The following is a 17,276-nucleotide window of genomic DNA, read 5'->3' as shown; positions in this document are numbered from 1 at the left end:
TAAATCAAATTATGAAAGAAATTTACCGTTGACCCATACGCAAAATCTCAAGAAGTCGAGATAGCGTTCACCCTCAACCGGATCCCAGCCTAAATCAGGATATCCTTTCTCCACCAATTCCGAATTGGACTGCAGGCCGCATCGCGATAGATAGATAGCGATCTTCTCTAAATAATGTTCCCTCAGAGCCAGAGCTAACTCGGTATTTTCCATCAGTGACGAATACGCCACGTCCAATGGCGTTGATCCCCGCAGAGACGGTCTTGCCAACAGAATATTGCTGTTCTCTAGCAGAAAGTCAAAGTGATCGAACATAGCCTTCTGATTCTGTCTGGACGTGCGACAGAAGTAGCACAAGAATCTACAACAAGCCACGACCATCTCGTGAGAGGTGTCCTTCTCTTTCGACGCTGGCTCACCCTCCGCCGCTTGGGCCTGAGTTTGAGCGTCGGACTGCGCCTGGGAACGTCTACCCAGGGTGTTAATCATGATGGCCATCACGTTCTCGTGAATTCTTAATACCCTGATGAGATCAGGGTGTTGAAAGAAAGTGTGATTGTTCACCAGCTTCCACAATCGTTCTCGAACCAGCGCCTCCTCTTCCTGAGACATCTGTACCGGAAGCAAAGCGCGGATCTGGCTCAAGCCGACCCACATTAACGCGACGTCATCTTTTGTCTTGTTATTAACGATGTAAGTTTTCTCCAAGGCTCTGATCAACTCGCCGACAGTGTCGTACTGTCTGACCAATAGACTGAACATCTCTCGCACAAGTTTAGACGTCTCGATTTGTGATTCTTCGGCCCAGCTCACGATGGTTGATATCAGCACCTTGCGAAACACCTCTGCAAACAGAGTCAAGCAAATTTGACTTTTTGTAGATATATTACGTATTAATACCTATTTATTATATAATTGAGAGTTGAAGATAAACGAAAAATTTATACCTTCCGGAGTCTTTTTCTCAGGCACGGCTTCAGGTTTAGGTTCCTCTTCGAGTTCTTTGACTGCGTTGATAAAATTAAAGAGACGTTTCATCGCACCAGGTTTCTGAACTTCTTCGGTTAATTCGTTTGCGGCATCGGCTGCTTCCTGAAGAGCGGTCAGAGATACGTAGGATATTAATTCGCTGTGAAACTCGTTCATCTTGACGATGAGATCCTCGCCGCAAGGACTATTCTCCGGATCTTCCTCGGAGTCCAGATTCTTAAAGCTTAAAATGGCATTCATTTGCTCGCGTGGAGGACACCTGAATTCTCTGGTCTTCTTGGCAGCGATAGCTGATGGCAAATCCGACTGTTTGATTTCGATGTAACGTCGCAGCTGATCCGCTTGCAATTCTCCGATGAAATCGTAAGCGAATGCGATGATAGATTCAACGCGATGACGTAACTGAATGTCGTTTAAATGATGAAGTAGATAACACATTTGTAGTTTTGCTCCCTCGGCCATTTTCATGTGCAGCAAGCCTTTTTTGTGCTCGTCTTTTCCTTCTACAATATTTTGTTAACACTTCGTTAAGTCATGTTTCTTATTTACTAATATTTAATGTTACTTTTCTAAACTTGCCTTTATCAAAAGTTGGATCCCAGGTTTCGGGATTTATCATGATGAGCAGCTTGAATACATCCTCGTTTCTCAGCATGCCGACTAAGAGCAATCTATCTACCAGCTTCAGAAGAGGTCTGTAATTGTCAAAGTCGCAATCAAGATGTATTCGATTAGCGGGTGAAACGTTGTAAGCGAGAAGCAAAAAATTAGAAGTTCCTATTTAAAGAAGAAATAATAAAACCAGTCGCACATTTTTCGTTTTTTGTTTAAATATTTGCAAATGGATACGATAATTATCGTTGCTTTTGATGAAGAACATTAGTTGCGGCAGCGGCAACGGCACTTATTATCTTACATACAGGAAGAGATTCTCGTTGCTGCCTCCAATCGGATCTCGGTTGTGCACCTGATTCACTTCGACGGCCTCATTGAGCGCCATCATCACGTAATCCCGCACGACGTCAAGCGGAAAATACGGACTATACAGGTTCTTTATGTTCTCGATCGCTTGATCACTGGAAGGAACATTCCTTGATGGCAACCGATTAGTAAAGGGTCTCACATCTACTTGGGGAAAAGCTTCGCTTACCTGATATCCGTCATCTTCATTTGCGGCCGGATAGATTCGGTCTCTAAATATCTTAGACTGTGTCTCATCTCGTAGTCCTCGTATAAATCCTTTAATTCTTGACCTACGCAATAGACAGATAATTACTGCGTCGAGACTCGTGTACCGAAATATTGACAAAAATTTTTTTATTAGACTTTTAATTAATGAGATTAAAAAAAATAAATACATCACAAAAATATAGTAACTTAAATACAGTAAAATTAAGGTTAAAATTAAACACAAATTAATATTTTAATTTAAATACAGCAAAATTAAATATGAGACAACCAAATTATATTTGAACGATTTTGTAAAATTTTAATTTATAACTTTAATGCTTGATGTACACGAGCGATTTTCTACTTTTTCCAAAAAAAATTCCAAGTTCTTACCAAGAGGTATTATGTATTCGTTTTTGCACACTTCCATCGTCGTTGCGTGCGACTCGAGATGTAGGGCGATAAGTAAGTCGTAAAATCCTTGTCGCAGGGGCCCGGACATGTATTCGGCTCGTATCGCGTATAATAATTGCTTCTGATCGACGTGTTGGCACAGAGCATGTGCCGCACGATAATTCGATTGATAGCACAGAGCTGCGTACAGTGTCAGCGTGTGTGCGTGAAAACTGTGCAAGAGAAACAAATTATTTTATCAGTATAAGAGAGAAGTTTAAGTAAGATGGAAAAAATCTTTCAAGTTTTCTTTTGTAAATTTCTCATTGTAACTTACCTGAGCAACTTGTCCATCTCGATAAGCTCGAGAATGTCGATGCATCTGTCTTCCTCGGGTATATGAAGGGCCAACATTGAGATAGCGTCCTCGCATAGCATCGACCAACCTCTGATATCGGATAGCTTCAAAGCGTGTACCTGAAGAGACTGATTCGGCACTCTGGCCCACTGATGCGGCTTCAGGCATTGCACTTTTAATCTAGGCGGAAATTGAGGTATCACGTGTCGTTCGGAATTCTGCAACACGGCTGCCGATAGCGGAAGTGTCGTTGAAGTCCTGCCAAGTTCGATCTGCAGGATCTCTTTACTGGTAGCCTCAACGAAGATCGCCGGGAACAACTTTGTGTCCGGCTCCATCTTGAATTTGTGACTCGTCTCTTTTCCCTCGCAGGTGTAGGATACCCAGCCTGTGGCGGTATCGACGAAACATCCGACAAACATACCTTGAGATGCACCCTTGCCCGATGCATCCTGAGTGACTTCGTTATACAGTTCGTCCGCTCGGACCATGTAGCAGCTTTGTCTGTCGACTCTGAAACGTTACGACGTTGTTTTTTTAAACATTCTTTTATATTTGTCTTTTGGCAAAAATTCTGAAAAAGAATACTCACTGCTCGATAAGACGTTCGTAGTCATCTACAATCGCAACAGAGGCTTTTCTCACGCGAGATAAATTAAAGTCCTTCGTGTGTAGGTGATATTGCGAGGTGACCCAGCCAATGTAAACGTGAGTTGGATCTTGACCGGGAAATATCCTGACGCCATAGAAGTACTCGTTCATCAGCTTCATGCACTCAGCATCGAAGATTTCATTGCCGATCGCCTCGACACCACTTCCGGTTAAAACAGACATAGCCTTAGGAACATTACGCTCCGGGATTTGCGGCGGGACGACTTTCAAATCCGTCTATATAGAAATATTTTTAAATGTTATGAAATTCTTAGATTAATATTTTCAAAAATTATAAATTGTTAAATTTATAAAATTCTTCAGATATTCATAAAGCTTTTATTGCAAAATATCTTTAAATATTTTTATTATTTAAGAATACCGTTTGTTAATATTGCAATATGTACTCACAGTTGAGACACGGATTTGTGGAGGTTTGAGGCTTTTGCTTCTCGCACTTTTATCTGAGATATCCCCGCGAACTTGCGGCTCAGGCGTTTTCGACTTTGCATCTGGAGATTTCGTTTTGCGCGAGAAGAATCTGCGTGATGAAAATTAACTTATACTTTAAAATCAAAAATAAAATTTTAATAATAAAAAGTGAAATAAAATTAACCATCATTTAATTAATTATTGAGATATTAAATTGAACATTAAATTAAAAATATTAATGACGTTATATTTGATTATATAGCGCTTGAAAAAAATTTTAAACTTACAATATGTCTTCCATCTCATTGCTAAGCTTGCTAACAAAGTCAAAGTATTAAAGTCAATTTGTCAATTAAAAATAAAAATAAAATTTTAATAATAAAAAGTAAAATAAAATTAACGATCTTTTGATTAATTATTCAGATATTGAATGGAACATTGAATTAAAAATATTCATGACGTTATATTTAATTGTATAGAGCTTGAAAAATATTTTAAACTTACGATATATCTTCTATCTCATTGCTAAGCTTGCTAACAAAGTCGGAGTATTAAAGTCAATTTGTTAATTAAAAATGAAATTAAAATTTTAATAATAAAAAGTAAAATAAAATTAACGATCTAGAGATTAATTATTAAGATATTGAATCGAACATTGAATTAAAAATATTTATGACGTAATATTTTTTTATCGTAGCACTCAAAAAAGTTTTAAACTTACGGTACGTCCTCCATTTCTTTGCTAAGTTTGCTAACAAAGTCAGAGTATCAAAGTCAGATACTTTTACAATCAATGTTCTTTACAACGTTCACCAGAAACAATTAATAATAATTCATGCTTACCGGAAAGGTGAACGACCTCGTTTCTTCTTGTCATCTTTTATGTCACCATTCATTTCGCCATATCCGTTCATTTCAGCGTTAGGAATCGCGTTATCCAAACGTGATCCATAAAGTGAACCTTTCCTAGGCGGTCTGGCAGGTTTACCTCTTTGCATAGGAAGCGGCGATTCTTTCATCATTTCGTCTGCCTCGGCTGCATCTTCCGAATAATTTCTTTGCAGTCCTATTTAATATCATTTATATTAAATTTGTTGCATACTATTATAATCAATGTATATTATTGTTATTATAGATATTGCAGTATTCCATTTTTAATACTGATTAATTATTATTTTGTTCTGAATATTAAAAGCACTCTTATTATAGCTTTTAATAAGTAACAAAAATAAGTAATTAATCACTAAACAAATGAATAATGCTAATATTAAATTTTGCTAAATGTTATTGGCAAATTAATTGATTTTAAATCTTTTAATCATACTGATACTGTTAAAATCATACTGATGAACAAATTAAATATTTCTTCATAATTTACAGATCTTGAATGAAAATTATAAAACATTTAAATTAATACTTTCTGTATAATTACCTTTGATGTCGCTCATACTGAAACCGGATTTCATGATCTGTTCCATGTGAGCCGAAGGCTGTGTCATCTGTTGCCCTTGCTCAATTTGCTCGGCTAAAAGTCTGTTCTGTCTCATTTTAATCTCCTGCCATCTTCGCAACTTCTCGCCCTCCGTTATAAAATTGGACTGGCAGATCACGGGCAACGATAATCTTAGAAATTCCCAATTAGCCTTCTCCATAGTTTCGAACGTGTTGTGGGAGATTTTCAGACAGGGCGGCGTGTCGGAACCAGCTGGGATCCTAGCCACGTCGATTCGCGTGTCGGCCATGTCGTCGGTGTTCTCGAAAATAGGCTGGTCTTTCGTGTACCAATAAGTGACTAGACGGTTCATGTTTCTGTGAAAATTAATAAATGACAATGATTCTTCTGTGTCACTTACACCGCATACAATTTTAATAGAGAAATTACTTACACACAGAAAGGTTCGTAGCCCTCCTGCAAACCGCAAGTGGTAAAAAACTTCAGAGTGTTCACATCTTGGCCGAACGTCAATTTTGCCTTTTGACCAACGCCAAGGGTGAACGCGGGCACGAAAGATTCTCCTTGCACATCGGCGAAAGAAGTTTCACCGCCCAGTGCATCCATCAATAATTCTCCATTCAAGGAGAAACCTGCGTAATTCGCAGATTTGTATCGCGAAGTATTTACATCAAGCATTGCGACAAGTCGAAACGAACTACGTAATCTAGTAGAAGATTGATAAAATAAGTGAGTAACAAATGACACTTTTTACCTGGACTGTCAAACATTCGTTTCGACTTATTAAAAATAGAAGAAACAGAAATCTAACTAGGCAATAGTTATTCGTGAATATCGAATGTTATGTAAAACATACATAAAATGCAAACTTATTTTTGTCGGTATATAAAATCATTATACCAGAAATTTTAATAAGATTCTTTTAACGGCTATTATTAGAAACGTTTGAAAAATCTTGCAAATACAATTACAGCAAAGCAAGTGTCAAGATGGACCATATGAATAAAAAATATTTGCCTTTACCTATCGTTTAAAAAAAAAATTTGGATAAAGATGTTATAATATCCAAAATTCCAAGATAAGCATTCATTTTATTTTTTATTCATACACCCCATTAACACAAATATTGGACAGAATATTCATGCAAGCGGCGTTATTTGAAGACGGTGTAATGAAAATCAAATGTGTGTAATATTATCACACATGGATGATATATTGAGAGAATAAATATTATGATTAAAAAAAATAAAATATATATACAGATAGCCGAGATAAAAAACAATAAAAAGATTGTACAACAGTTTATAACGGGAAATACGCGTGTATCTAAGAGATTTCTCCTTCGATATTTTTTTCTTTGATAGTTTAATCTACGCGCTCGCGTGCAGTATTTTGCAACAGTTTATATCTAATAGTTAAAAAAGACGAATTATATCGTGACATTTCCGAAAAAAGTTTTTTGTGTCTTGCGTTTGTAAAACGATATTCGGGGATTTCATAATGTATCTGATATAATCGATATACAGTATATCTATGGTCTCATCCTAATGTTAGTGATTAGTAGATATGAATTATGGAAGCGCTGTTATCGCTGACAGTATAAACACTGAGTAGAATACTGGATACCGGAAAAGACATTGGACATATGATTTTCGTCGCTCGACACAGCGTGGTATTATTAATGATGAAAGAAACCAGGATTGTTTCTGGTTTTGTGGTTAACTCCATAAAGAAAGGTATGTTAAAATGATAAGATGAAATAAAATATCTTTTGTGCGAGAAACGCATAATTGCTCCCTTCGTACAAGTGACCGTCACAACGGAGTTTTCTTATCGAGAAAGCTTAAATGGAATTAATGAATTCTTCCTCGAAGTGTGACGCGAAAATTTTGCCTAACAAACATCTATTCAGACAAACAATTCTAAAACTATATGTTCACGCTTTCTATTAAACGTTATTTTAATTTTGTACAAACAATGTTTCTTTAATTCTTATTAAATTTTGTTTTGTCTTCTGTGCACTTTGTATATCTGTTAATATCATTAAATGTTACTAAAGATATCTAAAGTGAATAACTATGTAAAAACAAACGGATCGTGTTAAAAATCGCAATGTCTGTATCCAGTAATCTATCACCAAAGATCAAATTGTATGTGTATAGCTTAAGATATGGCAGCTGAAGCGTTCGTTTAAAAATTCCGTCTTACTAATCGTTCGGTCAATTAGATCCAGGAAAACACCGACAACGTCTCCGACCTGCCATTGTTTGCCGAATGTTTCGGCCGTGCCCGAGTATACTTTTTCCTCCTTTAAAACACAGAATGTTCACCAGTTCAAGATTACTTTCGCTCGTGTGAAGATCGGGACAGACCGGTAATCGTGATGCTTTATTTTTATCCGCGTATCTGAGACATTTTGTACAGACTTGTCTTCCATCGCTATTAATATATCTCGATGTCGTCTATGTTCGATGCGACTTAAAAAATTTCGACATAACTAAGTGAGGTACTTCGAGGAAATCACGCGGTTTTCCCCTTTTCTCAATATCGATAAAGATTAAGCCACACTTCGCCGAATGAAATTTCACCAGCGATCTTATTCGTCTTGGGATAAGGATGCAAAATATAAAACCAAAATCAACATGAAAAGAAACATATAGAGCGAGACAAAGACAACAATAGTGACGAGAACTCAGGAAAATAGAAATTATGTGTATACGTATAGTGGGGCCTCTAACATCTGCTAATTTAGGACTCTTACTGATCGTTCGGTCTGCCACGTCAATGAAACATCCAACTATGTCGCCCACTTGATATTTATGACCAAATGACTCGTGGGTGCCAGCGTGCACTTTGGTCACCTGACATTCATGTTCTTATGGATTATTCATATTTTACAGATCGCGAAAGCCACGTAGCACTTATGTTAGTATTCGCGTTCGTTTTGTGACATAATTACCATGATTGCGCGCAACTTTTTGATTGATATCTTCATACATATAAAATTAAACACGAACTTTAAAGTCTATGTAAAATTCTCACACCTTTGGTAATTATAATCACGATGATTATTATCAAGTTATATAAAATATATTAAAGCTTTTTTGATAAAAGGCACAATAAATTTAAATTTAATTAAAAAAAATCTATTTTCTTTATTCCTTTATTTTATTTATTTATCATTTAATGCGAAATTAAACATGTTATACGTTGTTTTCTTATGCCATCGTTTCAACAATGGGGAAAATTATTGCAATTAATTCCCTGAATGTTGTCCGTCGTCCTAATTTTGCTCATTAAACTACGGAAAGAGAAATATCGACACTTACGTTGTAACCGTCGAATGCCCAAGTACTTTCATCGCTGCCCAACATACTTCCCGGCATGCAATCAGCTGTCGCCCAACCGACTCGCATAGGTCCGGCTGTGAGAACTTCAAACTCAAAATACCATTTTCCGCTTCTGACAGCGTAATGCTTCTCGACTCTGTAAGTCCTGAAGTATAATTGTCGTAGCCTGTTGGCTTCCAAAAGCAATGCTATAAATGTCCAAAAGTCAATACATTATTCATATGTACAATCCATCGAAATCTCAAGATGTGCTCATGTGCTCAAGTGAAATAAGATGCGCTATAATTATTTCCATTTAAAGCAACTAAAGCTTTGTGAACGATCAAATGCAAATTGAAATTTGAGAGAACAAATAGAATTTTTAATACATATTGTAATTAATTATTAATAAGTAAACCTAATAAAAATAAAGTAATTAGTTACTGGACTAATATCAATAGTATTTTGTATAATACAATACATTTTGTAAGTATTTGTAAATAATGTGATACCGTTTTCAATGAAATGAAAAACATTTAAAAATAAATGACTTATGTACAAGAATTAAAAGTCTCACCCTCGTGTTGTTCTCCGGTGGGTGGATCAAGCATGTATCCGTAAACCAAAAGGGTTCTAACAGTTTCGCTGGCTGTATCCCGATTGGCTTTCTTGATAGCTTCGTCGACTTTCGGATATGGTACCAAGTGAGGACTTCTCCTCATCTCCGAGTCCTCGTTCAATCCGTACGTCCATCCTTGACTAATCCTCTCCTTCGCCCAAAGATTATGTGTGTTCTCCGCGAGTTGATCAACGAGCTCCTCCATTTTGGGAGTCAATGTGATCGCGGACAAATCGAGCGGTGCTGGTTTATATCCACTGCTTTGCAAAAACGGCTCATTCGGCAGCCTCAACGTCTTTATCCTAGACGGCGGCTTGTCCATGGTGATATAATAGCCCAGGGCCAAAATGGTCTTCAGGGTTTGCACGGCCAGTTGAGTGTCGTAACGCTTTTCCGCTGCTGGCAATCGCTCGAACTGTACTATGCAGGGATGTATCTTCCTAAGGTCGTCTCTCACCTCGCCATAGATCCAACCGGCCTCGATCTTGTTCATCGCCCACATTTCATGGATGTTCTCTGCCAATTTGTCTCTGATCTGTTCGACGTAGGCGGGCAGGTTGACCATGGTAGTGTCGACCGGAGCCGGAACGAAAGCAGTGTCGTCTTCGACCAGCCACGGACCCGCTAGGACCACCTTGTTCATGTTACCAAAATAAAAGCATGGATCCAGCGACAAAATCTGCTGCGGCAGTAGACTCTCTACCAGCGGCGAGAACTCTTCCGGCGGTTGGTACTTTAATCGGCCATGATCGCCGCCCAGCAAAAATCTGCACGAGAGTTTGGATGAGCAGCTTATAGCGGGAAAGAACATGCCGTCTAAATTAAAATTTCTAAAAGAACCCAGGATGTGAGTGCCATTCATTGTGAACGTTATCACCGGCACTGTCAGATCTAAAGCGCAACCGATCACATCGCTCTTTCGTATGAAAGGTTCGGTAACATTGTGGACCACCTGAGTCTTTCTACCGCCGGTCCACAGATAAGCGCCGTCAAATCCGAAGGAGTACAAATCATCACCGACGCCATTTCCACCCCACTTCTCGCCACCGCCTGGATACGGCATATAACTGTAAAAAAATTACTTTTTGCACTTCTGAACATAAATCTTAAAATTTAATTTAATTAAGATTTATGTTCAGATTTATGTGTTACAAGCACGTAACTATTTAAACAGAAACTGTAATTAAAAAATATTTTTGATTAATTTTAACACTCTACATGTAAATGGAAACTTAGAAAATATAATCCAGTTTAATTTACCCAGCGGTGTTTGCCCATCCAATCCTCAAGTGCGGCATCATGTGAGTCGTCTGTTCAATGTGGTCCACCGTTACTTCAAAATACCACTTTTGATAAAGAGCCGAACCCTCGACCCTGCCGACAAATATATTCGGTCTGACGCTCGCCACATGATCTACCAGCTGCGTTTGGAGAAGCAAATTTTTTCCAGGCAGCAGAAAATCGCAAATGTTATTTTGCGAAGAGCGTACTGCGACGCCATTACCGACGCATAGCGAACACAAAACGTCCAAGACCTTTGGGTCCCTCCCGTGTTTTTCCAGCAGAGAGATAATTACTTTTATATGCTCATCCTGAAGAGAAAAACAAATTTGTTTTAAATAAAAATATTTATTTTATTTACAAGTTTTAATCACCAAATAGCTAATTTATGTTATAAAAGATGATGCCATACCCTCATCATGTTTAAAGCTTCCGGTGAATCAATCAAGACGCAGTGAAGTACATCCAACATTCCAGTTCCTTCACTGGAAGCTTGCGAGCCCAATCGGCTGAACAGCCAATTCAAACGATTACTATTGGCGAATTGGGCGCAATTGGTGTGATTTCCCTTGATAATGGCGGCCAGTAGCTGATAGAGATACCCGGATATCTGATCCCAGGCCTGGCCACTTTCGTCGCCGGAAAGAGCGACGAGAAATCCTTGCGAAGTGATGACGTTAATTTTATCAATAGCTTCGAGAATCAGGTTCAATATACCCTCCTCTTGGAACAGATCCTGACGATTCCTGAGAGCCCGAAACTTGTTCTGCTTCTCTTCGTGTTCTGTAAGAATTTATCGTTTGCAGGATAGTCGAAAAAGATTCGTAAGAGAATGAGTATTTCTTCTTACCCATGTCATCCTCAGGTTGAGCAAAATAATTGATCAAGTCTTCCAGACACATTACCATCTCGTTGAGGTTCACGTTTTGAAAAAACATAGACGCCCTTCTATCCACCTGCAGCGTTTCTAGGCCTCTAAAACGTATTCGATATTTTTAGCAAGCTTTTATCCTGTTTTCTCTCCATTGATATCCGATATTTTTTTTATCTAGCTTTCGTATTTCTATATATAGTATATAACATCCTTTTATCTCCCTTTAAGTTTTAAAAATATTTTTAATTGCAAAAACTTACGTGATGAATTGAGTAAACAAGCTACTGCACTTTCTGATGACGCGGGCAGTGCGAGATTCCTCTTCCTGCGATCTGGAGAAATCTAAGCCGTCGTCCATCTTACCTTCTTCGTGAAGTACTGCCTGTTTCTCTTCAACTTTTCCAACACCTTTCTTTTTCGTTTCGTATGACTAAAAAATTTCGCGTAATAAATATAAATTTATATTGCAACTTTTGCTCATAATTAATGATTCAATCATTTAAACGTATTTTGTTCAAATCAAAGAAATAATCTAAAATTATGTAATTTATTTGTTTTGTTAGAAAAAAATTTATTCTCTCTTATTTACCTTATAAGACACCCAGAGGCACGTGGTGGCATGTTGCATAATAACGGTAGAGTCACCATACTTAATAATTGCGTTTCCAATGACTTCCAGATCCTTGTCCTCAAGAATAATCTTCTGGTCGTCCTTTTCTTGCCGCAGCCAGAACGTCGAGGTTTCGATCGTCGCTTCGTTCCTTAAAAAAAAAAAAAAAAAAATAATCATCGGATTTAGGAAACATTATCATGAGGCCTCTAAGAATCACCGTGACCCTTGAACTTTTCTAAAAATAAGTATTAACCTATCGACCAGATAGAGCTCGTTGTTCTCTTTTACGCCGAGATAACGTCCGGTCGTCAAATGCCTGATCCTCATAGGATGCAGCCAGTTGATGAAACCGCCCGCCCATTTTGTCCTGGCGAGCTCCAATCTCCATAATGATCTCGCCTGGCTCATTACGCTACCGCCCTCGTAGATTACGAGGCTGTAAAACGACGAAGAAAACATCTGTAAAACGATTATTTCTATCTTCTCTCCCATTTTCAAAATACATTCTTTTTTTTAATTTAACGCTATTCTCGTAATTATTTAAAAAAATAAATTGTTTTCTATCTGGATGTAGCACAGCACACGCGCGATCGAGAGCCTACTTTTGACTGGGTGCTGGACTCCACGTCGACGGTATCGTCAGGCACTCGTCGCCGCCGTGGAAGAACCTCAACACGTCGCCACCGAAGACGTAACCGACGTACTTCATTCTGCTGATGCCGGTGCCATACGGCTGCACCGACCAATGTGTCACGTGAAAAGACGCGTTCACCACCGATAGGTCATTTTCTTTCGTCGTGTGCTAAAACAAAACGAACTTTTCCTTCCTCATCTCATAAGAATTATATTTAAAGTGTCTCGTTATCTTTTATCAAACTTACCAAATATCGTTCTGTGGCGACAGAGACAAGAATAAGATCGTCACCCACGCGCACCTTCTCACCCTCGGATCTCTGCTTGGAGGCGGGGTGCACGGTCCACCAGCACGCCTCGCCTGCGGGAATAAAACTTTAAGAAGTTCCGAACGAATCACGAGGTTTTCATTCGTGCTTCTCGACCCGTGAAAAGTTTATCAGCTTTACATGCAACTTTAGACTTGAACTTTATTCTAATTCTGTGGAAAGCTATAACTGCGTTTAAGTAGTAGTAATTACTCATGAATGTTCAACAAAGCGGTATATTATGCCAGAGTAGAGAGACATATAACGTAAACTTTGATAGAAAAATTTGTTGAGGCGTAATTGCGTTGCACCGACCGTGAGAATGATCCTGTAGACCGACGTCGAAGGAGAGCTTATCGTTCGACGAACTCGTGGACAGACACGCCAGGTACTGCGGTACATAATCACAATTTTACGTAACCATGAAGAAATTAATGTGGTATAACGGCGTTATTATAAAGAAGAGCAATTTACCATGTCGCTGTTTAGATGTCGCAATAATATAGCGTTACCATATAACAAGGTCCTGTGCCCTGACCCGGTGCCCTTTCCCTGCAAGCATCAAAGGATTGGTCAAAGCCCTTGCAACCCCTCGTGCTCGATAGTATTTCTCTCTATATACCGTACACGAGATTTTTTTTAATAAAGTTCGCAAAGTAACAGAGTTTCTTAGACAACTTCTACAAGCGTACTGATAAGAGAAGGCCATAAATGCTGATTAAGCCACGATGCGAAGCTCATGTAAGCGTAAAACGAAGGCGCAGATCGCTAAACGCGTTTTTAATGTAGATGTGATGTTAATACACTAGCCAGACAAACGAAAGAAAATGGTTGCTGTTACTGGTCCCAATATACGTTCGTTATATTAATGTTAATCGTATTTCTCAGGCATGATCAGGCTCACTCGATCGATCGGGTGAAATAACGCCTCGATATTTTATAAAGAAAAAAATGTACGGAAAAAAAAGTATGAGAAAAATTAAATATGACTAGATAATCCTACAAAAAGAAAGTTACTCTTAAAATTCAATCAAATGACTATAAATCTTTGTCGGTATTTAAATATAGAAGCGATACAAGTATTTAACTTGAGAGTTGTATAAATCAGATTTCAAAAAAATTGAGATATTTAATTAATAAATACGTATTGTACAATCTTTATACGTTAGATCAATGCAACGTAGAATCGTGCCTAACTAGTGCTAAGTACGACGTTAAATAGAGACGTGACTATCATGTTTCGAAATTTGGCAGTGTCGGTTGTTGCGAAGTGAACGGCTCGCATCTTCACCCAAACTCGATCGGACATTACGACGTTCCAACACACAAACAAATGATCGTTTTACCCAAGAGCACGTTACGGCGCCCCGCAGATGGTATGCAAATTATACTTACTAAACTGTCTTGTTGCTGTAAAGAGAAACATAAGAGGCAATGAATTTCGTTCGTCAAGTGTCGAATTCGAATTTATTGTAATGAGAAAGGAAGAAAGAAAAAATGTGAGAGAGAGAGAGACAGAGAAAGAGAGAGAGAGAGAGAGAGAGAGAGAAAGAGACAGAAAGAAAGAGAAAGAGAAAGAGAAAGAAATAAAATAATATGCTTCACGATTGATGATAACGATGAGTGTCAATTAAATTTTTAGATGCTGTATTGTGTTCTTTTCACGATAGTAGCATGTTTCGAGTGATAAAATCACAAGTGGAAATGGAAACGATCAACAGATTGGAAAAAAATTGATGAAATTGATGAAATTGATGAAATTGAAACTCTTATACACGGCTATGGACACATGCCACAATTATAAAGGGTGTAATGGCGGCGAGGGGTTGCGTGCATTCAAGAGAAGCTATTCCGATGTGTCAGGAACTTTTCAGAAATTATTCGGCGGAGAAATTGAGCAAAAACTAAAGATCTAACAGACGCTGTAAAGATGTTACGCTAGGAGACATCCCAATCCTTTCGGGCGCCATTCGGACGTTTCTTCTTTCTGAAAAACGTCTCTCGGATCCCGTATTGTATGGGAATTTTTCACATTTTACACAGAGACTGGCAAGGGGGCGCGTTTTATGGCCCACTCCTATGCAGGTCGAGTGTAGTAGCCTAATACTTGAAGACTAATTTGGAATGTAAAGAGCTTCTAATCGCGAGGTAGGTGATCTACTATTTGCGCGGAACTACAATTAGCGGATCGTATGAGTCGAGCTCGGCTGTACGTAGCCTCGTCGTTCGTAGTCACATGTTCGAGTGTACACCTCCTTTAAAATGAGGGAGTCGTTGTTTCTTTGATGGCACGAATGTCGAGTAGGAGCTACGACTATTCCCTGGTTCTACGAATTTCGTTGGCAAAGCTGAAGTCATACGAGTGTATACGATATTAGGCAGATAACTTATACGTTACCGTCTCGGAGCCGGCAGCGGTGACTAATTCCTGCAGAGCCCTCACCGAGAGGGCCTGTTCTATCACGAATACACATTGCGACAGGTCCGGCGGTATGTTCTAGAAGAGATAAATAATTAAGTGAGCATGAGGACGAGACACGTGGGAAATAACCTTGTAAAATTCGCAGTCACTTTTACCTTATCTGCGATATTCTCGAGAAAACAGTGTCGATTGCCGAATCCCTCGGCTGCCAGGCAGACCCTCTCTCCTGTTGCGGTACAGGACAGGCATACCATATCCTCCTGTAAATTTGAAACAATATCTTTTTATACTTTCTACGTGACACAATTTTCTTTTTCAAGAAAATTGATCCTAAAAGATGAGAACATTACTTTTAACATAATTTTAGAAAATTCTTAGAAGGATTCCTTAAAATAGATAACTAACAATTGCTTTAATATTATATATAAAGGATGTCTATAAAGTTTGTCCTCACCTCATATATTTCGGAACCAATTCAAAATTATGAAAACCATAAAATACATGTTTAATCATTAATATTTTACATTGACATTTTTTAATAATATTTATAGTGATAAAAAGTGCAAAAAAAAATATTTAACGGTAGAAATATAAAATTTCTGCAAAAAACAAGTCTAGATGTTTTTTATTTTTTCTTTTAATGAATTTTTAAAATATTAATCAAAGCTTACAACTTTATTTTTATGTCTATTATAAAAAGAAAAATTACCATGTTGATACATATTTATTTATAACGATTTGGAGATGAGAAATTTTTTCATTTTTTCAAAAAATTTTATTTTTTGAACTTGTTTAAGTTTTTGTAAGAAATCCTTCAATTTTATATGACTATTTCAAAACGTATTATATTAAAAAACGATATAATTTGCAGTCGTATTACTATCGATTTACTTTTAGGTACCCTGTAACATTTTCATTGCTTTAACTTTGAAAAATTTACGAGCGCATCATAAATTAACAAGAGACCTCAGCGCAAATTTCTCTCGTGATTGCATCGCGTTGATGTTCGCTGTGCTGCAATAATGTGCAATCCCGCCCAGCAATTTTCTTGCACAATCCGCAACAGATGATTTCACAAAGTAACGATCCGTACGCGAGTCTTGTAGAATCTATCGATGTCGTCGGATGGTTGACGGACTGATATCGCCGATCTAAACGATGTTTTGAAAAAGTTTTTACTGCAGTGGCAATAACGCAGCTTTTGCGAAATCGTGTGAATTATGATGCCGGTCGCGAACGACAGAATGCGGTAGTCGATGCCAAAACCAATTTGGACGGCCTTAAGAATACGCACCGGATACACAAGTATGCCGGCTTCGAGTGCAACCTCGTAATCTTTGGACGCGCGTGGCGTCGCGAGAAGCAGCGTTATTTAACGCAAGACTCGCAATAACGTCGCACCTCGAAAAGAGAGCTCGTCGTGTGTGAGTCACTCGATTTGCGTCGCTCGATTTTAACCCTTGAGCGCGCAGCTTCTAACGAAGATCCGCCGTAGTGGATTTTACTCTGCATATCTTTCCAAGCTCTATCCTCTTTACCCTTTCCTTCTGTTGCAATCTCAAAAATGTTAATTTCTTACATCAACGGTTTTATTTTTTTTTACACTCGGCCAGTTACCATAAGCAAAGAATGTATTTGCTCCCTTTAACTTTAAATAAAGATGTTAGAGAAGAAGGAAAGAGAAAGGAAACAGAATGTAATCAACTGTACGCATCCGTGAAAAATTTATAAGCAGCTATGTAGAAACTGA

At 38.2% G+C, this 17,276-nt stretch overlaps 1 protein-coding gene and 1 long non-coding RNA gene across 19 annotated transcripts in view; one reads left to right on the top strand and one right to left on the bottom strand.

Moving 5' to 3' along the window:
- LOC120357733 overlaps positions 1–12,865 on the top strand; it is a 44,032-nt gene extending 31,167 nt beyond the window's left edge. Inside the window, exon 9 of the long non-coding RNA XR_005574761.1 lies at positions 12,738–12,865. This is a non-coding gene — a long non-coding RNA (uncharacterized LOC120357733). The remainder of the gene's footprint in view (positions 1–12,737) is intronic.
- LOC105195231 (ryanodine receptor) overlaps positions 1–17,276 on the bottom strand; it is a 42,338-nt gene that overhangs the window by 14,923 nt on the left and 10,139 nt on the right. For 6 of the 18 annotated variants that reach the window (XM_039449137.1, XM_039449120.1, XM_039449122.1 and 3 more), the window contains 31 exons: positions 15,682–15,786; positions 15,503–15,601; positions 14,500–14,514; positions 13,579–13,656; positions 13,420–13,495; positions 13,045–13,157; positions 12,766–12,965; positions 12,417–12,599; positions 12,140–12,311; positions 11,811–11,980; positions 11,527–11,651; positions 11,089–11,459; positions 10,656–10,987; positions 9,354–10,462; positions 8,777–8,985; positions 7,656–7,755; positions 5,881–6,079; positions 5,427–5,803; positions 4,838–5,060; positions 4,716–4,745; positions 4,499–4,528; positions 4,282–4,311; positions 3,974–4,103; positions 3,504–3,799; positions 2,891–3,424; positions 2,554–2,786; positions 2,141–2,243; positions 1,911–2,081; positions 1,570–1,685; positions 948–1,493; positions 27–845 (listed from right to left, as the gene is read on the bottom strand). In XM_039449137.1, coding sequence (XP_039305071.1) covers positions 27–845; positions 948–1,493; positions 1,570–1,685; positions 1,911–2,081; positions 2,141–2,243; positions 2,554–2,786; positions 2,891–3,424; positions 3,504–3,799; positions 3,974–4,103; positions 4,282–4,311; positions 4,499–4,528; positions 4,716–4,745; positions 4,838–5,060; positions 5,427–5,803; positions 5,881–6,079; positions 7,656–7,755; positions 8,777–8,985; positions 9,354–10,462; positions 10,656–10,987; positions 11,089–11,459; positions 11,527–11,651; positions 11,811–11,980; positions 12,140–12,311; positions 12,417–12,599; positions 12,766–12,965; positions 13,045–13,157; positions 13,420–13,495; positions 13,579–13,656; positions 14,500–14,514; positions 15,503–15,601; positions 15,682–15,786 — 7,294 coding nt within the window. Of the gene's footprint in view, positions 1–26; positions 846–947; positions 1,494–1,569; positions 1,686–1,910; positions 2,082–2,140; positions 2,244–2,553; positions 2,787–2,890; positions 3,425–3,503; positions 3,800–3,973; positions 4,104–4,281; positions 4,312–4,498; positions 4,529–4,715; positions 4,746–4,837; positions 5,061–5,426; positions 5,804–5,880; positions 6,080–7,655; positions 7,756–8,208; positions 8,309–8,776; positions 8,986–9,353; positions 10,463–10,655; positions 10,988–11,088; positions 11,460–11,526; positions 11,652–11,810; positions 11,981–12,139; positions 12,312–12,416; positions 12,600–12,765; positions 12,966–13,044; positions 13,158–13,419; positions 13,496–13,578; positions 13,657–14,499; positions 14,515–15,502; positions 15,602–15,681; positions 15,787–17,276 lie in introns of all 18 variants that reach the window. The other 12 variants (XM_039449126.1, XM_039449124.1, XM_039449127.1 and 9 more) reach the window with 9 other exon arrangements.

This window comes from Solenopsis invicta, chromosome 5 (genome assembly GCF_016802725.1).
Source record: "Solenopsis invicta isolate M01_SB chromosome 5, UNIL_Sinv_3.0, whole genome shotgun sequence".
Classification (NCBI taxonomy): domain Eukaryota; kingdom Metazoa; phylum Arthropoda; class Insecta; order Hymenoptera; family Formicidae; genus Solenopsis; species Solenopsis invicta.
The sequence above is the reverse complement of the archived record's forward strand: the minus strand, read 5'-3'. Positions and strand labels throughout refer to the sequence as shown.